Consider the following 18861-nt stretch of genomic DNA (forward strand, 5'->3'; position numbering starts at 1 on the left):
TCAAAATCGAGAAATATTACGTCTAGGGGCAAAACAGTTATTTTACACTAAGGTAATACGAAAAATGTTTGGAGCGTCCCGAAGGGGTCATAACACATGTTAAATGATTTATGATGATGATTTTGATGAAAATATGATATTTTATGATTTATGATAACGCTGTGTAATTTTTACTGTTCAAATGCTATTTTTGAAAGTCGTGATATTTTATGCTTTAAAAAGAAAAGGAAAAATATTTTGAGGGATGTGAATTGACTGTGAAAAGGATAATATGGGGGATCCATTTTAAGAAGTAAGGTGGACTTACAATTTTGTGGGTATGTCGTGCGGGAAAAAGGCCTCAAAGGGACTCCGTTTACGGGAAAAGCCCCAGATGGAGCCCGACGATTGTATTTTCATGACTGTGCCTGTTCCCATGGGCCATGTGGAGCTGAAGACTGATCAGTTGACCAGAGGATAAAATGCTAGTCACTTTCAAGGATAAAACTTCACCCAAAGTGATAAATGATTGAAAGCTTTACGATTAAATGATTTTACGATTTATTAAAGTTCTTTACAAATAATCCAAAAATAAATTCATCATTACATATATCATCACACACTAATTTTCAATATTTACAACTCTTATTTTCAACATTCAAACACTACAAAAAAAAGTGTCTATAGAAGCGGTTTTTTTCAATTTTAAGATCGGTTTTTAACCGCTCTAGCCTTTGTACCACCGGTTGCAAAAGCGCTCCTCTTATCTATGACCTTATAGCTTATAGAAGCGGTTTATTTAACCGTTGGTATAAGTTATAAAACCGCTTCTATTGTTTATTTTAGGTGCGGTTTGATAATGGTCGTACCCAGGATGAAGAAAGGTTTTTTTAGCTACAATTTGCGACGGTATATGATAAACCGTCGGACAAAATTAGCGACGGTTCTACAAAACCGTCGCTATGTAGCGATACATTATAATACCATTGTCTACAAATTTAGCGACGGAACTTTAAAACCGTCGCAACAACTAGTGACGACATGTTCATATATTCTGTCGCTAACTTAGCGACGGGTTAAATATGATTTCCGTCGCTAATATTTTCAATAAAATAAAAAAAAATTTAATAAAGCTAAAAAACCTTACAATATTAATATGATAACATAATTTTTGATACTAACTACTACTTAAAAAATTACTAAAAATTAAAGAGAAAAAATTTATATTAAATCTTAAAAATTTACTAAAAATTAAAAAGAAAAAATTTATATTAAATCTAAACTAAAATCGTGTAAAAAAATTTTATTGTTGTGAAATGGTAAAATTGTATAAAAGAGAAAAATTTTAAGTGTTGTGAAGGAAGGAAAAAGAACAACAAAATTTAATGTACAAAAGAGCTATAATTTACCAAAAATTTAAAGTTTCATATAATATAATCCCAAAAATAAGCAACAACAATCTGAACCACTAGCAATGAAATAATAATCTACAACAAATTTACAGAATAAATAAAAATATTCAGTACAAAGGAAGGGTAAGAAAGTGGTGCCCGAGTGGAGGTATTTATAGAAAATTCGGCGACGGTTAAAGAAGTAACCGTCGCTATTAGCAACGGTTAAGAGGAACACCGTCGCCATTATGGCGGTTTTTTGAAAATTTAAATTTATCGACGACGGTTTTTTGAAAATTTAAATTTAGCGACGGTTTAACTGATGATTGTCGCTATATTTTGCAACGGTAAAATTATAACTGTCGCTAATATTAGCGACGGGTTTAATGAAACAGTCGCTAAATGAATACATGCGACGGGTGTATTCTACCCGTCGCAATATGTGGCGACAGTTTAGTAATACCGTCGCTATATTTAGCGACGGTTTTTTATACCGGTCGCTAAATATCGCGACGGGCATCATTCAAACTGTCGCATTGTTGATTAAGCGACGGTTTGTATGAAACCGTCGCAAATTGTAGCGACGGTTATCCCATAAACCGTCGCTACATATTTTCAATACGGTTTATAAAAGTTTTTAATAGGTGCAATTTTCATATCAATCCTAAAAAAAGAGCTATAAGGGCGGTTCACAACACCGATTTTATGAAACCACTGTTAAAAATATTCAATTAGAGTAGTTTCAAGAATGGTTCTAATAGTTAAATCAATAGGAGCAATTGATAGCAGCGGTTGATACAAATCGGTACTAAAAATTGGGCAATTAAAGCGGTAATGCGACCACTCCTAAAAGTAAGGAAATAGAAACGGTTTAAGTAAAACTGATTTTGTTGTTCAGTTTCCACGAGCAGTTTTAGAAGTGCTCCTCAAAAACCGCTTCTGTAAACACTTTTTTTTGTAGTGAAATATTCAATAAACATATTTTAAATGTTAATTTTTCAACACTCCCCCTTGTGATGATGATCATAATCATTGTCTTCATTACGTGTTTTTATACTGCCTCGTTAAAAACCTTACTAGGAAAAACTCATTGGGATAAAAACCATAGTAAGGGAAAAAGAGTGCAGTCACGTAAACTCCCCCTCATGTTGACACGAATAATTCTTCACAAATTTCGTAGATTGCGCATCCCAATATTACAAATTTCGTAGATTGCGCACCCCACAGTCCGCATTATCTTCATATAGTATCACAGGCTTCTCGTCGAATGATAATCCGCATGAGATTTGAATATGTTGGGTCACTGATTTTAACCACACAAATTCATGGCTTGCTCCATGTAGGGCAATAATCTCAACATGATTTGAAGAAGTTGTTACGAGTGTTTGTTTCTGTGAACGCCAATAAATTGCAGTGCCTCTACAAGTATATATATATATATATATATATATATATATATATATATACTTCAGGGATCTTAAATCCCTAACAACATCCATACGACGCATCTTAAACCCTTCAGGGATTTACTATCAATTGATCCATATAAATAAGCTGTAACAACATCCATAAGACGCAAATCTAAATTTTCAGATACCGCCAAGCTAATCAAATAACGAAACGTAATTGTATCCATCACAGGAGAATACGTTTCTTCATAATCAATTTCAGGCCTTTGAGAAAAACCTTGTGCAACAAGTCGAGCTTTATATCTTACTATTTCATTTTTATCATTTCGCTTTCGAATAAAAATCCATTTGTATCTAACAGGTTTTACACCTTCAGGTGTAAGGACTATAGGTCCAAAAACATTACGTTTATTTAGCAAATCCAATTCAACCTAGATGGCATCTTTCCATTAAATCCAATCCTGCCGATTTTTATATTCACCAAATGATTTTGGTTCATGATCTTCATTATCATTTATGATATCGATTGTCACATTATAAGAAAATATATCATCAATTTCTTCTATATCTTTTCGATTCCATATTTTTCCAGTATTAACATAATGGATAGAGATTTCACGATTCTCATCAGTTTGTGGTTCTGACAGAACATTTTCATCATCGTGTGTTTCTTCAGGAACATCATTCTTTATTTTGTAATCATCATGTGTTTCTTCAGGAACATCATTATCTATTTTGGGATCATCGTGTTTTTCTATAAATTTTCTTTTTCGAGGATTTTTATCCTTGGAAAAGACTGGCCTTCCACGCTTAAAACGTTTTATGACATCATGAGTTTTTTCAATTTGTTTCTTTGGAATTTCAATTCGAGCAGGAGCATTTACAACATGTATATATGATTTAGTTATCCCTTTTGCATCTGTAAATGCATCTGGTATTTGATTTGCTATACTTTGCAAGTGCACAATTTGCTGTACATCTTTTTCACATTGTTCTGTTCTTGGATCTAGATGTAACAATGATGATACATACCATGTAATTTCCTTTTCGGTATGTTTCTTTTCTCCCCCTAAAATTGGGAAGATTTCGTCATTAAAATGACAATCAGCAAAACATGCTGTGAACACGTCGCCTGTCTGAGGTTCAAGATATCGAATGTTTTATGGACTATCATAATCGATATAAATTCTAATCTTTCTTTGAGGTCCCATTTTATTTCTTTGAGGCGGTGCAATAGGCACATACACCATACATCCAAAAATTCTCAGATGAGAAATTCATGGTTCTTTATCAAATGCAAGCTGCAATGGGGAGTATTTATGATATGCACTTGGTCTGATGCGAATTAATGCAGCGACATGTAAAATTTCATGTCCCCATATAGAAATAGGTAGATTTGTTTTCATAATCATTGGTCTAGCAATCAGTTGCAGACGTTTAATCAATGATTCAGCCAATCCATTCTATGTATGCACATGAGCAACATGATGCTCAACAGTGATTCCCATAGATAAACAATAATCATTGAAAGTCTGGGAAGTGAATTCACCAGCATTATCAAGTCTAATTTTCTTGATTGTATAATCGGGAAATTGATTCCTCAGTTTTATTATTTGAGCAAGTAATCTTGCAAATGCAACATTTCGAGTTGACAATAAACATACATGTGACCATCTGCTGGAGGCATCAATCAATACCATAAAATATCTAAATGGTCCGTATGTGGATGAATTGGTCCACAAATATCACTCTGAATACGTTCAAGAAAACATTGGTGATTCAGTTCGGATTTTGGCTGGTGATGGTCTTATGATAAGTTTTCCAAGAGAACATACTTTACATTGAAACTTATTATTCTGAAAGATTTTCTGGTCTTTCAGTGGATGACCATGTGTATTTTCTATAATTCTTTCCATCATTGTTGAACCAAGATGTCCTAATCGATCATTCCAATTGGTTAGTATTGAAGAATTATCAACTACCATGTTTGATTTAATGAGACTTATATGTGTATAATGCAGTCCAGTAGGGAGCATTGGTAGTTTTTCAATCACATATTTCGTTCCTGATTTATTTGTGGTAAGACACATATATTTCTCATTCCCTTCATTCATTGTTTGAGTATCATACTCATGGGAATATATATCATTAATACTCAACAAATTTCTTTTCGATTGTGATGAATACAAATCATCATTGATAATAAAATTTGTACCACTAGGTAACAAAAATTTTGCTTCACCACAACCTTTAATCAAATCTACAGGACCTGATATTGTATTCAACATTTTTTTAGTTGGTTTTAGTTCTAAGAAATATCTTTTATCTCGGAGAATAGTGTATGTTGTACCTCTATCAGATATGCAAACTTCAGATTTATTCATTTCATTTTTCATATTTGAACTTCAAAAAAAATATGCAATGAAATAAAATTACTAACAATACATTTATAAAAATAAAATACAATAAAATACATATGTAAAAATATAACACATGATAAAACATTATCATACGAGTAAATAAAAATATTTTATATATTTATTACACCAGCAAATTGATCATTGTCCGAGAAATCAGTCAGAAAATATCCGGCATCAAAATGAGTTGAATCACTCAAAGGTTCACTGTGTTCAGTAAAGTTGGTCTCCTTTTCTTTCCTCTTTATTGATTCTTTATAAAGTTTACAAAGGTGCTCAGGGGCTCGACAAATACGAGATCAATGTCCAAGAGTACCACATCTAAAACCAGAACTTTCAAATCTTTTTGAGTTATTCTCATTAACACTCATATTCTCGTGATGTCTTTCCAGTAGATGGTTTGAGACGTTCTTTTGAGATGAGTTATAAAAGTAACTATCTCGATTATTTTAAAACCACGGCCGTGTCTACGACCACGACCACGACCACTTCCACGTCACGACTACGACCACGACCTCTATTTTGTCCTCGACCAAAATCTTGTCTATAACTTTGATTTTGGTTTCCAGATTTAAATTCATTTTTGCTTACGACATTTACTTAAGGAAATACCGTTGAACCAGTGGGTCGTGCCTGATGATTTCTCATTAACAGCTCGTTATTCTTTTCCGCCAAAAGGAGACAGACGATAAGTTCAAAATATTTCGAACATCCACGCACTCTATATTGTAGTTGTAGAGTTGAACCAGTGGGTCGTGCCTGATGATTTCTCATTAACAGCTCGTTATTCTTTTCCGCCACAAGGAGACAGACGATAAGTTCAAAATATTTCGAACATCCACGCACTTTATATTGTAGTTGTAGAGTTATATTCAATGCATGAAAAATGGAAAATGTTTTTTCAAGCATTTCTAATTCAGTAATCTCGTGCCCACAAAATTTCAATCACGAGATTATTCTATACATCGCCGAGTTCAAATCACTGATTTTTTTAAAATCTTGGAATCTTAACATATTCCATTCATCCCGGGCGGTCGGAAGTATAACTTCCCTTATATGCTCGAATCTTTCTTTTAATCCCTTCCACAAAGCCATGTGATCTTTTTCAAATTCAATATTCACATTTTAATCCCTCGCCGAGATGTCGATGCAAAAATATCATGGCTTTTGCCTTTTTTGTGATGTGGATATGCCATTTTCTTTTATGGTCTCATTTAGACCCAATGACTCAAGATGCATTATACATCGAGAGTCCATGTCATATAATTTTTCCCCGTAATATCAAGAGCGATGAATTCGAGCTTTGCCAAGTTTGACATTGTGGTAATAAAAAAATTACGATGCATTTTATTAGTTAATAAATCTTACAATACAAAGTAATGGATAAACAACAAGTATAAGCATTCGTAAAAATAAAGAAAATACACGAGGAGGGTATTCTCCGATAAATACTAGACTCGTGAGTATGATAACCAAAATAATTAAAAATAACCTTGAGAAAGCCATTTTTTTTTATTCGAAAATTTCATGAAGAATAATTTTTTAGAGAAGAAGAGAAAGTTGGAGTGATTGAATGTGTTTGTGAGATCATATTTATAAGGCAAAAACTAGCAGTTTTGTTACCGTTTATGACTGTTGGTGTAAAAAAAAATAAATGTATGTATTTGCATAATTTTATGGTAATAATATGGTGTATATAATATTAGTCATGTTTTATTATAATGAGGTGTCATAATGTATTTTATTTAAAAATCTTATATGCTTTTATACTTGTTGTATCCCTTACCGGGAGTGTGAGATGTCGTCTTAACATCCTCTCAGGATTTATAGCAAGTTTTTTGAAAAATTTATTTTTATTATTTCTGATCTTTATTATATAATACATTATATTATATATTAAATATATACACAATAAATAAATAAACAGTAAAATAAATATTATTACTTTATTACCTTTTTCTTCTGTTTTGAAGCTTAGAAAAATATGGAGGACTTTTAGAGCTTCGTGCTGATAACGTGTTATGAAAAAGTAAAAATTTATGGTAAAAAATAAAAATCTCAAACTCTCAAAATTTACCAAATTACACACTTTATAAATTTTTCTCTCTACTCAATTGTGTTTTTCTTCACAAATGAGAGATCTATTTATAGAATTTCTTTACAGATAATCCAAAAATAAATTTATCATTACATACATCATCATACACTAATTTTCAATATTTACAACTCTGATTTTCAAAATTCAAATATTCAACATTCAAATATTCAATACACATATTTTAAATGTTAATTTTCAACAAAATTATTATAGTTTTGATTAATTAGAAAATTCAAGTTTAGAAAATGACAAAATGTAATATTTATTTATTGTAATTAAATTAATTAGTAGCATTAAAAATTGTGTGTTGCTCTCGTATTTTCTGTGGCACAGTTATTTTTATATATATAAAAAATAAATTAATAAAAAAAATAAATTTACAAGCTAGCTTTAATTTTTTAATAATCCAAAAATCTCACCATCAATCAACTAAATTTTAAAATATTATAGATACCATGATCAAAATTATATTAGAGAAAATAGAAGGAACTAAAAAAATACTAACATAAAATAATGGCAAAATATTTTTAAAAAATAGTTAATAGAATATTTTTTTCTGAAATCTCGAGTTGATATTAGTGAAATATCTATCTTATTGCAGAAAAAAAAATACAGATGAAAAAGCGGTTGGATTGTATGGAAATGAGTAATTAATTTATTTGGAAACTGGACTTCTAGAAGTGAGCCAAATGGGGTAACGAATTTTTATTTATTTATTATAATTTTTTTTTTAAAAATGTGGAGAGGTAAAGCAATCCTTGTTGAGACGTATGATTTTATATATACGTTTTTGATCGAATAAATATCTATGTATAATATATTATTTTGTTCATTTAATAATCATTACAACTTTCACTCGTGGCTTATTTTGAATGGATTGATTGCTCAAATCAGCATGAGTTGACCATCCTTAGGCCTCCACGCCACCACTTCTAACATTGGAAAAGCCGACTATATAAACTCAAGAACCATGCATATATATATATCTATATATATATATATATATATATATATATATATATATGTCTATATCTATTTATATGTATATATAAAGATTCAACTCTGGTTTGTATAATATTATCTTTATTCAGATCTTTTACCTATATATATATTTATCTTCTGTAAATGCTTTCATGTGTGTATTTTCTTTGCTCGTTCTTATTGATGAAATGATGACCATTATTATACTTTGTGGATTTCTTGGATTTCTATGCTTCATCCAACTGCTATGGCGCCGGCGCCGCCTGCCGCCAGGCTCGATGGGTTGGCCTTACATTGGAGAAACTTTGAAGCTATACACTCAGCATCCCAACACCTTCTTCTCAGCAAGGCAAAAAAGGTGATCAAATATCATGCATGATCAGTTGTACGTAGGTTAATTAATAATATTAATTTCTAGGTTTTATTTTTAACATTATATTGGCACGAGAAATCAAACCTATTTTTGAAAAGTTCATATTTTTGGGGTTCAACTTATCTATCATGTGGCATTCTGAAATATTTATTAATTTTCTGATATTTATCCGGAGTTAGGGTTCTCTCCCTTTGATAAAATATGTATTAAAAAAATAAATTAAATGAAACCCTTATGGATCAATATTCCTTATGTAAGAGAAGAGACAAAAGTTGGATACTATTTTATTTATGTAAATAGTGTGGTAAGAACATTGAATCCGTCAGAAAAATTTCCCAATAAATGGATTCTTCACAGTCAGAAAAATTTCCCAATAAATGGATTCTTCACACAAATTTTTTAAAATGTTTCTTACATCTTGATTATACGTACAAATCCTATATTTATTCGAAGTGACATTGTTCTTTTTTTTTGTTTTTTTTTTCTCTCCTTGATTTTCTTGAATTAGGTATGGTGATATATTCAAAAGCCACATATTAGGATGCCCTTGTGTGATGATTTCCAGCCCAGATGCTGCCAAGACTGTTCTTGTTAGCCAAGCTCATCTATTCAAGCCTACGTATCCACCAAGTAAGATGAAAATGATAGGACCCGATGCCCTCTTCTTTCACCAGGGCGTATACCATTCAACGCTCAAGAAATTGGTTCGAGCCTCGTTTTCACCCGGTGCCCTCGCTCGATCCGTCCCTGAAATCGAGAAGATCGTGCTAAGATTCCTTCCCAACTGGGAAAATAACTCTACTATCCAGACTTTGCATGAAATGAAGAAGGTAAGATAATACAACTATATTATTTTTTAATTTTCACAAGTGTTTATGTTGAGTAAATCTTAAATTTTTAAGGTTAAAATAATAATTACTCTTTATTATATCTTCCCTCTTTTTTAGTATGCTTTTGATGTGGCGATGAATTCGGCATTTGGAGAGATAGAGCAACAAGAAATAGAAGAAATCAAATGTTTTGTACCAAAGATTGGAGAAAGGTTACAATTCATTGCCTTTGGATTTTCCGGGAACTCCATACCACAAAGCAATGAAGGTAATTTGACTCGAGCTCGAAAGCTACGAGTGTCTTTAGATTGAAGTACTTGAAACGATAAATTTCAATACACCTTCAATTTAAAAGTACTACATATCAAATCATTATTTTATAAATTAATTGTTAAAAAGGTAAATTCTTAACAGAGTGTAAAGTAGTAATAATAATAATAATAATAATAATAATAATAATAATAATAATAATAATAATAATACATGCCAGATCTATATTTTACAATTGTTATCTTAGCCATACATGGAATTTAATTCTTTTAGTTTTTTTTGAATTTACTAAAATTATCCAGACACAACATATATATAATATATATATATATATATATATATATATATATATATATATATATATATATATATATATATATATATATATATATATATATATAATTTTTCATTAAAAAAATTAAAAGTATAGAAAAAGTTTCTTTTATTGGCGGATTATTTATGGTTTTACAAAAAATTATAGATGATGAAAACGATGAAACTCCAATATTTTTAAATCAAACAACAACTCAAATATCACCAAGTGTTCACTTGCACTAAATTATACAAATTATTTTATAATTTTTTTTTGTTATTGTCAATTTATACATTTTATAATATTTTTTATGTAGAAAGAATATGATTATTTTAAAACAAAAGAATCTAGATAAAGATAAAGAAATGTTTTAGAAATTTTAAAATGTTGTAAAGTTGATGATACACAGTAATTGTAAACAAGTCATAAATTTAATAAAATATAATATTTATGGTATTTTTTATCACTACAAAGTGAATTAATTTGTAATTTAAGAAGACTACTTTTTGGTACTTCAAAAATTAGTCCATGACACTAAAACACATCAAATTTCATTCATTAAAATCCTCTTCCCCATATAAAAAATAAATAAAATTATTCCAACATGTTATAAAACTTCCCGAGCTATATTCAATCTAGCTAAAATGATTTTAACTTTACCAATTTATTTTTAATTATTTGATGCAGGCAAGAAAGGAATTAAGTGGTCGGTTGAATAAATTAATTGAAAAGAGAAGAGAAAAAAGTGAAAAAGGAGGAGGGTTACTTGGAATATTGTTGAAAGCTCAAGAGGAAAATGGATTGAGTGATAATCAAATAGCTGATAATATAATTGGAGTCATATTTGCTGCTCATGATACCACAGCAAGTGTATTGACTTGGGCACTTAAGTACTTGCATGATCATCCAAATATCTTGGAAGATGTCAGGGTAATTAATCATACTACTATTTTTATTTCACATTAATTTGGTTTTTTTTATATAAAAAAAAAAATTTAATTTCAGGTGATATTTACAAATTATATGTTTTTAGTTTAATTTATTTTAATATGTAAATATATATGTATATTTTAAAAGATTTGGCCATAGAATCGAAAATATACTTCTGGTGCTAATTCTTGATAAAAATTAATGGAAAAGAGCACAATAGGAAAAGATAACACGGATGAAAACGACTTATATTGATCCCAAATAATATAAATTTCGAAATTAGTGTATTATGGCCAAATATATTTGTAATCTCCAGATATAATTCTGACTGTCAAACAACAAATTAAACATTAATTTTGACATATATATGTACTTATGTATGTATGTATAAAATTAATTACAGAGAGAACAAGAAGGAATTCGACGCAAACTACAATCAGAAGACAATCGTGGGCTCACATGGGATGACACACGACAAATGTCGGTAACAAGCATGGTATTTTCTCTTCCCAAACTTAAAATTTATTTCATTATTTTTTTATGACTACACTTATGTCACATGTGCCACGATCCACTAATATATATAATAATTACGTGATCTCGTAGCCAATTTTTTTTTTTATATATATCATCTCATCCTTTCATGTTAGGTTAACTGGAATCATGGATGCATAAATATATAAATCAAAAAACACTAGAAAGATTACCAAAATCGTCTCCTAAGTCGACCTATTTTTGGTTTTGTCCTCCAAATAATCAAATTTGGTCACATTTCATTGGGATGCTGACATGACACACGAGAAATCAGACGCAAATTAAGTCATTAACGTCTGAATATTTTAACGTGCTTAGGTGATACAAGAGACATTAAGAAGTGCTAGCATTCTGTCATTTACATTCAGAGAGGCAGTGGAAGATGTTGAATTCCAAGGATTTATGATCCCCAAAGGTTGGAAAGTGTTGCCACTTTTTAGAAGCATTCATCATTCCCCAGACTTTTTCCCACAACCACACAACTTCGATCCATCAAGATTTCAGGTAATATTTTTTTATATATATTGTTGGATCTATGTTTTCCTTTTTGGTTATAAATGGGATCATTCCAAGTAATTGTGTCTGGGAAACCCTGCCTAAATTAGGGAAGATTGGAATCATGTATACTCCATGTGCATTAAATATTATTTTACGAGGCTGTCCATGACTCGATGTGTCTGTATTAGTTTTCTTGGGTGACTGTGCTATCTCATTCCGACAGTATACAGAGGCAGATTAAAAATTGTCATGTCTAAATAATAATTGTGAAAAACAATAAAAATATCTCTCATTTACAAATTACATTAAATAACAAATAAAGTTAAGACGTAAATTTTTTTAAACAACATTATTCGGGGCTTAGATTTCAAACTATACAGTAATCTGGGTATATTACGACGCATGCAGGCTCTAGTTAAACCTAATACATTCATGCCATTCGGCAGCGGGAGGCATTCTTGTCCCGGCAGCGACCTCGCCAAGCTTGAGATGCTAATAATCCTTCACCATCTTACTACCACTTTTAGGTACACCGCTCGATACATTCTTTTTCTACTCAGATATATATTTCCATCCATCGTATTTTAAAAAAAAAAATAAATATATGTATTTAAATCTCCAAAAATGCATTTGCAGACACGCTTGTCTTGCAATTCATATTAATGTCAAAAATTTTAGGTCTATGTTTAAGAATTAATAACTCACGAAGGAGTCTACTAACTCAATAACAAGTAAATACAAGTACTGGCTTGGGTATGTGTGAGTATATGTATATGTTGTATGTATACAGATAAAAATCGTTAATTTATAATCAAATTTGATTTATTTTTTGTTGGGGATCAGATGGAAAGTGATTGGAGCAAAAGATGCAGTACAGTATGGGCCATTTCCAGTTCCAAAAGGAGGATTACCAATTCAAGTTTATCGAAGAAATTATAATACAGAATATAATAGAAAATAATATTATTTTGTTTTCATGATTTACCATTTTCGTATAAAAAAAAATTAAGTAGTTTTTTTTTATTCCATTGTTTTTCTATTTCCATGTATCTCTAATTACAGCAAATACAATCAAAATTATCTCTGGCTCAAAAGCAAAAACCAGATAATGAAACTCAACCCTTTTAGTAGATCATAGGCGCATGAGTCATGGCACCAGCTCTACATAACCAACCATATATATATATTTAGCCAAATTGTCACGTCTAACCGGGGTGCGGGTTCTCGGGCCAGGGTACGGGTCTGTGGACTTTGTAGAGAACCGGGGTGCGGGTCTCCGGGCCAGGGTACGGGTCCCTGGACTTTGTAGACACTTCCTTGAACAATTTCTTTATTTGATGCAGAAACAGTAAATACAAAAGCTTTTAAACATAATTTTTCTTCAAATGAAAAGCATTTCATGGTCTTTTAAGGGCATGTCCTTGAGAATCTTCCAAGTAATAAGCTGCCCCCGAGCTGACTCTCCGAATTATTTTGAAGGGTCCTTCCCACCGTGCTTCTAATTTTCCCACATCGCCCACTGGTTTCACTTTTTTCATGACTAGGTCTCCAACTTGGAAATCTCGTGATCGAACATGCTTGTTGTAGGCTTTCATTACCCGACTTCGATAGGCTTCCATTCGAATGACTGCCTTATCTCTCTTTTCTTCAACTAAATCAAGCTCAATCGCCCGGGACTGATCATTGTTGCTCTGATAAGATTCTAACCGAGTAGAAGATTGACCGATCTCCACATGTAAGACTGCCTCTGAACCATATACTAGGCGGTATGGAGTTTCCCGAGTAGATGTTCGAGGTGTAGTTTGATATGCTCATAATACACTCGGTAATTCTTCCACCCAATCTTATACCCTTCCCATGAAGTCAGGCCTTTAATGCTTGAACAATGATTATGTTGATTACTTCTGTCTGGCCATTGGCTTGGGGGTAGGCCACTGAGGTGAAAGATTGAATGATTTTCATTTCTTGACACCAAGACGTGATCTTCTTTCCCCGGAATTGCCTCTCATTATCTGAAATCAATCTTCTTGGGATGCCAAATCTGCAAACAATATTTTTTCAAAGAAATTTCATCACCTCTTCCTCAGTTATTTTGGCCAAAGGCTCCGCTTCTACCCATTTAGAGAAATAATCAACAGCTACAAGAAGGAATTTTCTGCGTCCGGGCTATTGGAAATGGGCCCACGGTATCCAATCCCTATTGATCAAAGGGACATGATGCTGAGATGTGTTGCATGTTAGCAGTTGGGCGATGATGAAAATTAGAATGGTGTTGGCAACCCTTGCATTTCTGAACAAGTTGGGCAGCATCTTGATTCATTTGGTCCACAAGAATCCAACCAATATAGATTTTCGAAATAGGGCAGTCCCACCGAGGTGTTCACCACAGCACCCTTCATGTATTTTTTGGAGGACATACTCTACTTCATTTTTTGATAGGCATTTCAGCAAAGGGCCCTGATATGATCGTCTGTACAAAACATCATTTAAAAAGACGAATCGGGGTGCTTGCTTTTTGATTCTCGCAGCCCAGGCCCAATCTTCTGGGAGCTTTCCGTGGACTATATACTCGATAAGAGGGGTCATCCATGAATTTTATCGAGCAGATGGTTGATAGGACTCGTTTTTACGTGTTTTTAGTGTTGGTTTCGAGTCGCATTCATACATCATATTAGCTTGTTCTAGTTTATTCTTGCATTTTGTTTGCATTATTTAGCATATGACTGATTTCGTGTGTTTTGTGGTATTTTGTAGGAATGGAACCAAATATAGCAGAAAATGGGCACAACAACGAAGAAGCCTCGCTAGGGCGGTCAAAACTGACCGCCCCAGCGAGCATTCTAGTCTTACCGAGGATATCGAACAGAAGACCTCTCGCTAGGGCGGTTAAAACTGACCGCCCCAGCGAGACTGCTAGCCTGGACAAGAGAATTTAACAGAAGATCTCTCGCTCGGGCGGTCAAAAGTGGCCGCCCCAGCGAGACTAGAGAGAAGGCTCAAAGTTTTTATTCGAGAGTCACTCGCCCCAGCGGTCAAAACCTACCGCCCTAGCGAGTTACGCGATCCAGCAAGATTCTGCGAGATTTGTTTCTATTTTCATGGACTCTATCCAAGACCACTAACCTAATACACGAGATTGGGCGCCGTTTTTCAGACTGACACATCATATTTTCATCATTTTTTCTGGGAGAGAAGGCTAGGAGTAAGGAAGACTTTCGAAGAACTCGAGAATTCCAAGCGTCGCAGCCATCTTCCATCGTCATATTTAGTATTTTATTATTCAGTATTTTATTCTCTTGCATAGATTGTTGATTTTTAGTATGAATTTGGTTGGCTAAACTCTAAATTTGTTGGGATTTGAGGGGATCCTACCCATACTCGTTGTTTAACATTATTTCTTGACATTTTTACAAGTGATTTGTTTATGCTATTGTTATTTCTTGTTTCAAGCGAAGCCTAGCTATCTTCCTTTGATTATTGCATGTTGTTAACGATTTCGACAGACTAATTAACAATAGGATCGCATAGTATAAACCACGGACTTACAATTTTAGTAGACATACGGAATTGGGTACGTGTCGATAGTAATAGTTCACCCGGATGAAAGCTAGTGGATTCCATAGAACGTAATGCAATCGTGAACTGTTAAATAATTGAGGACACTTGATTACTGCATGTTTATGATTAGTATTAATATAGCTCGACAGAGTATATTGATTAGTCTAGGGAATTCCGTCGAATGCACGAGTAAAAGTCGAGTCTAATTATCTGAACACGAGTGGTAGGTGAACTGATAATTCCCAACAAATTCGTTTCTCATTTGATTTTCATCCAATTTAATCATTGATTTCTTGATTATTTGTTCTTGCATTTTAATCATTTTAGTATTAAATTCACTTTAGTTTAATCACCAACTCCATCTATCGTTGCTAGAGAAATTTAAGTGAAAATAAGAATAGTGTAACGCAGTCCTTGTGGATCGATACTCGTATTCACGTACGTTTATTATAACTTGACTATCGTGCACTTGCGATATTTTAAATCGAGCTTTCATTTATAAAACAAATTTTGGGACTATTCACTGTGCAAGTTTGGTTCGATCAAGTTTTTGGCGCCGTTGCCGGGGACTGTTGATTCACAATTTTTTATTTTTCATTTAAATTCTTTAGTATTATTTATTTTATTGTTAGTTGATACTCCTATTCTGTTGCAGATTTTTCTTGTGGTGCATGCGAAGATCACTCGACGTGGAGCTTGAATTTGACCCTGAAATCGAAAGAACTTTCCGCAGACGAAGACAGCAACAAAGACTCAAAGAACAGATGGAAAGACACGAGCAAGAACGTGGAGAGGAACAGCGTGACAATAGACAAGTTGAGATACCACGTCGCATTCCGATGATGGATTATGCACAACCGTCTCTTGAGGGAGCACGTCCAAGCATCGTGAGACCAGTCATCCGAGCTAACCAGTTTGAGATCAAGCCAGCTATCATTCAGATGATTCAAAACACTGTTCAATTTGGGGGAAGTGCACTTGACGACCCTAATTCTCATATAGCTGATTTTCTTGAAATTTGCGATACTTTTAAGTTTAATGCTGTGTCTGATGATGCTGTTCGTTTGCGTTTATTTCCATTTTCACTAAGAGATAAAGCTAAGGCGTGGTTAAACTGTTTGCCTGTAGGGTCTATCACTACATGGGAGGATATGGCGAAGGCATTCCTGACCAAGTACTTTCCTCCGTCGAAGACTATGAAGCTGAGAGCCGACATTACTACTTTTGCTCAATATGAGCTTGAGTCACTTTACGAGGCGTGGGAGCGATACAAGGATTTATTGAGGAGATGTCCACACCATGAGCTACCTCTTGGGTTAGTTGTTCAAACTTTTTACTACGGTCTGCTTACTTCTAACCGTACCATGATAGATGCTGCTGCCTGTGGTAACTTGCTGAGAAAAACGGCTGAGGAAGGATATGAATTATTGGAGGAGATGGCTGCTAGCAGCTATCATCCTCATTCTGATAGGCAGAAACGAGGTGCGGGGGTTAATCAAGTTACTGATTTGTCTGCGGTGTCAGCACAGCTGGAGGCTTTGAACAGAAAGATTGATGGGATGAGTGCGAGTGGATCGGTTATGCGTCTGCAAGAGATTTTCTGTGATAAGTGTGGAGGTGAGCATGACGTGCAGGATTGCCAAGATGGCAATCCATTCTATGTGCCTGAGGGAGCAAAACACGTGGGATTCCAGAACCGTCCTAGAAATGACCCTTATTCAAACTCCTATAATCCGGGATGGAGGAATCACCCAAACTTTTCGTGGGGAGGTCAAAACAACCAAAACCGCCAACAAAGAGGGCCACCACATGGGATGCACCAAGGATTCAAGCCAGAACCGCCTAGGGAGGAGAAGTCAAATTTAGAGCAAATGATGACTAAATTTATTTCTACAACCGAGACGAGATTTCAGAATCAGGATGCATCCATAAAAGGGTTAGAGAATCAAATTGGACAACTGGCTAAGTTAATTGCTAATAGGGAGCAAGGAACTTTGCCAAGCAACACGGAGACTAACCCGAGAGAGCATGTGAAAGCTGTGGAATTGCGCAGTGGAAAGGCACTTGAGTCTAAGGAGGAAAAGAACAAGCAAGGTGAGGATGAGGTGGAACAGCAAGGAGGTAAGTTTTCTAACTCTACTTTTACACCTATTGCACCGAGTAAAATTGTTATCCCCCCACCTTTTCCTGCAGCATTGAAAAAAGCTAAGTTAGATGCACAATTTGGTAAATTTCTTGAGATATTCAAAAAACTGCATATTAACATTCCTTTTGCTGATGCTTTACTGAATATGCCAAGTTATGCAAAATTCTTGAAAGATATCTTAGCAAACAAGCGGAAGCTAGAAGATCATATGACTGTGAACTTGACTGAAAATTGCTCCGCTTTAGTTCAAAACAGGATGCCTCCTAAGCAAAAAGATCCAAGGAGTTTCTCTATACCTTGCATTATTGGTGATATTAATTTTCATAAAGCTCTATGTGATCTTGGTGCGAGTATTAATTTGATGCCGTATTCTGTGTTTAGGAGACTGGGATTGGGTGAACCCAAGCCAACTAGGATGTCATTGCAGCTGGCTGACAGATCTGTCAAGTATCCACGTGGGATTATCGAAGATGTCTTGGTGAAAGTGGATAAGTTTATTTTTCCTGCAGATTTTGTAGTACTTGATATGGAGGAAGATTTGGAGATGCCTTTAATCCTAGGGAGACCATTTCTGGCTACAGGGAAAGCACTGATCGATGTTGACGAGGGAAAATTGAGACTGAGAGTTGGAGAAGAAGAAATTATTTTTGATGTCTTTAATACTCTCAAGCACACAATGCACGATGATAGTTGTTTTCGCGTTGATGTCTTAGATTCTCTTGTTTGTGATTTTGTGCAGGATGGATTGCAAGAGCCATTGGAGGCTACTCTCACTACTGAAAAACAGGAGGACGAGCTGGACAAGGAAAGGATGGAGATGGTAGCTCATTTGAATGCCATTCCACCTTGGAGAAAGCAAGTGAGGCTTCGACTAGAGGAATTGGGGGATAGAAAAGATTTAGTGCCTCAAAAGTCAAGCCTAGAGGAGCCACCCACTTTGGAGCTCAAACCACTACCTCCACATCTCAAGTACGTATATTTAGGAGAAAATAATAAACTGCCTGTTATTATTTCCTCTTCTTTGACAGACGATATGGAGAGTAAGCTCTTGGGAGTCCTTAAGGAGCATAGAGGAGCATTCGCTTGGAAAGTTTCGGACATCAAGGGGATAAGTCCTTCGATCTGCATGCACAA

General features: G+C 33.9%; 1 protein-coding gene and 1 non-coding gene across 2 annotated transcripts; one reads left to right on the top strand and one right to left on the bottom strand.

Annotated features, from left to right (window-relative positions):
- The first annotated feature begins 8441 nt into the window (after nucleotides 1-8441).
- Nucleotides 8442-13035, top strand: LOC140824679 (abscisic acid 8'-hydroxylase 2-like). The gene is given in 9 exon segments (XM_073186224.1): nucleotides 8442-8633; nucleotides 9157-9478; nucleotides 9596-9664; nucleotides 9666-9746; nucleotides 10749-10991; nucleotides 11395-11487; nucleotides 11844-12029; nucleotides 12432-12550; nucleotides 12867-13035. Coding segments are annotated over 9 exon segments (1401 nt in total). The 5' UTR covers nucleotides 8442-8463; the 3' UTR covers nucleotides 12985-13035.
- Nucleotides 13036-16780: 3745 nt separating this feature from the next.
- On the bottom strand, nucleotides 16781-16887 carry LOC140824911 (small nucleolar RNA R71). Its single transcript, XR_012116527.1, has one exon. It is a non-coding gene; the product is annotated as a small nucleolar RNA R71 (small nucleolar RNA).
- Between the last annotated feature and the right edge of the window lie 1974 nt (nucleotides 16888-18861).

The sequence above is a fragment of the Primulina eburnea genome, chromosome 2 (genome assembly GCF_022965805.1).
Source record: "Primulina eburnea isolate SZY01 chromosome 2, ASM2296580v1, whole genome shotgun sequence".
NCBI classification, from domain to species: Eukaryota; Viridiplantae; Streptophyta; class Magnoliopsida; order Lamiales; family Gesneriaceae; genus Primulina; species Primulina eburnea.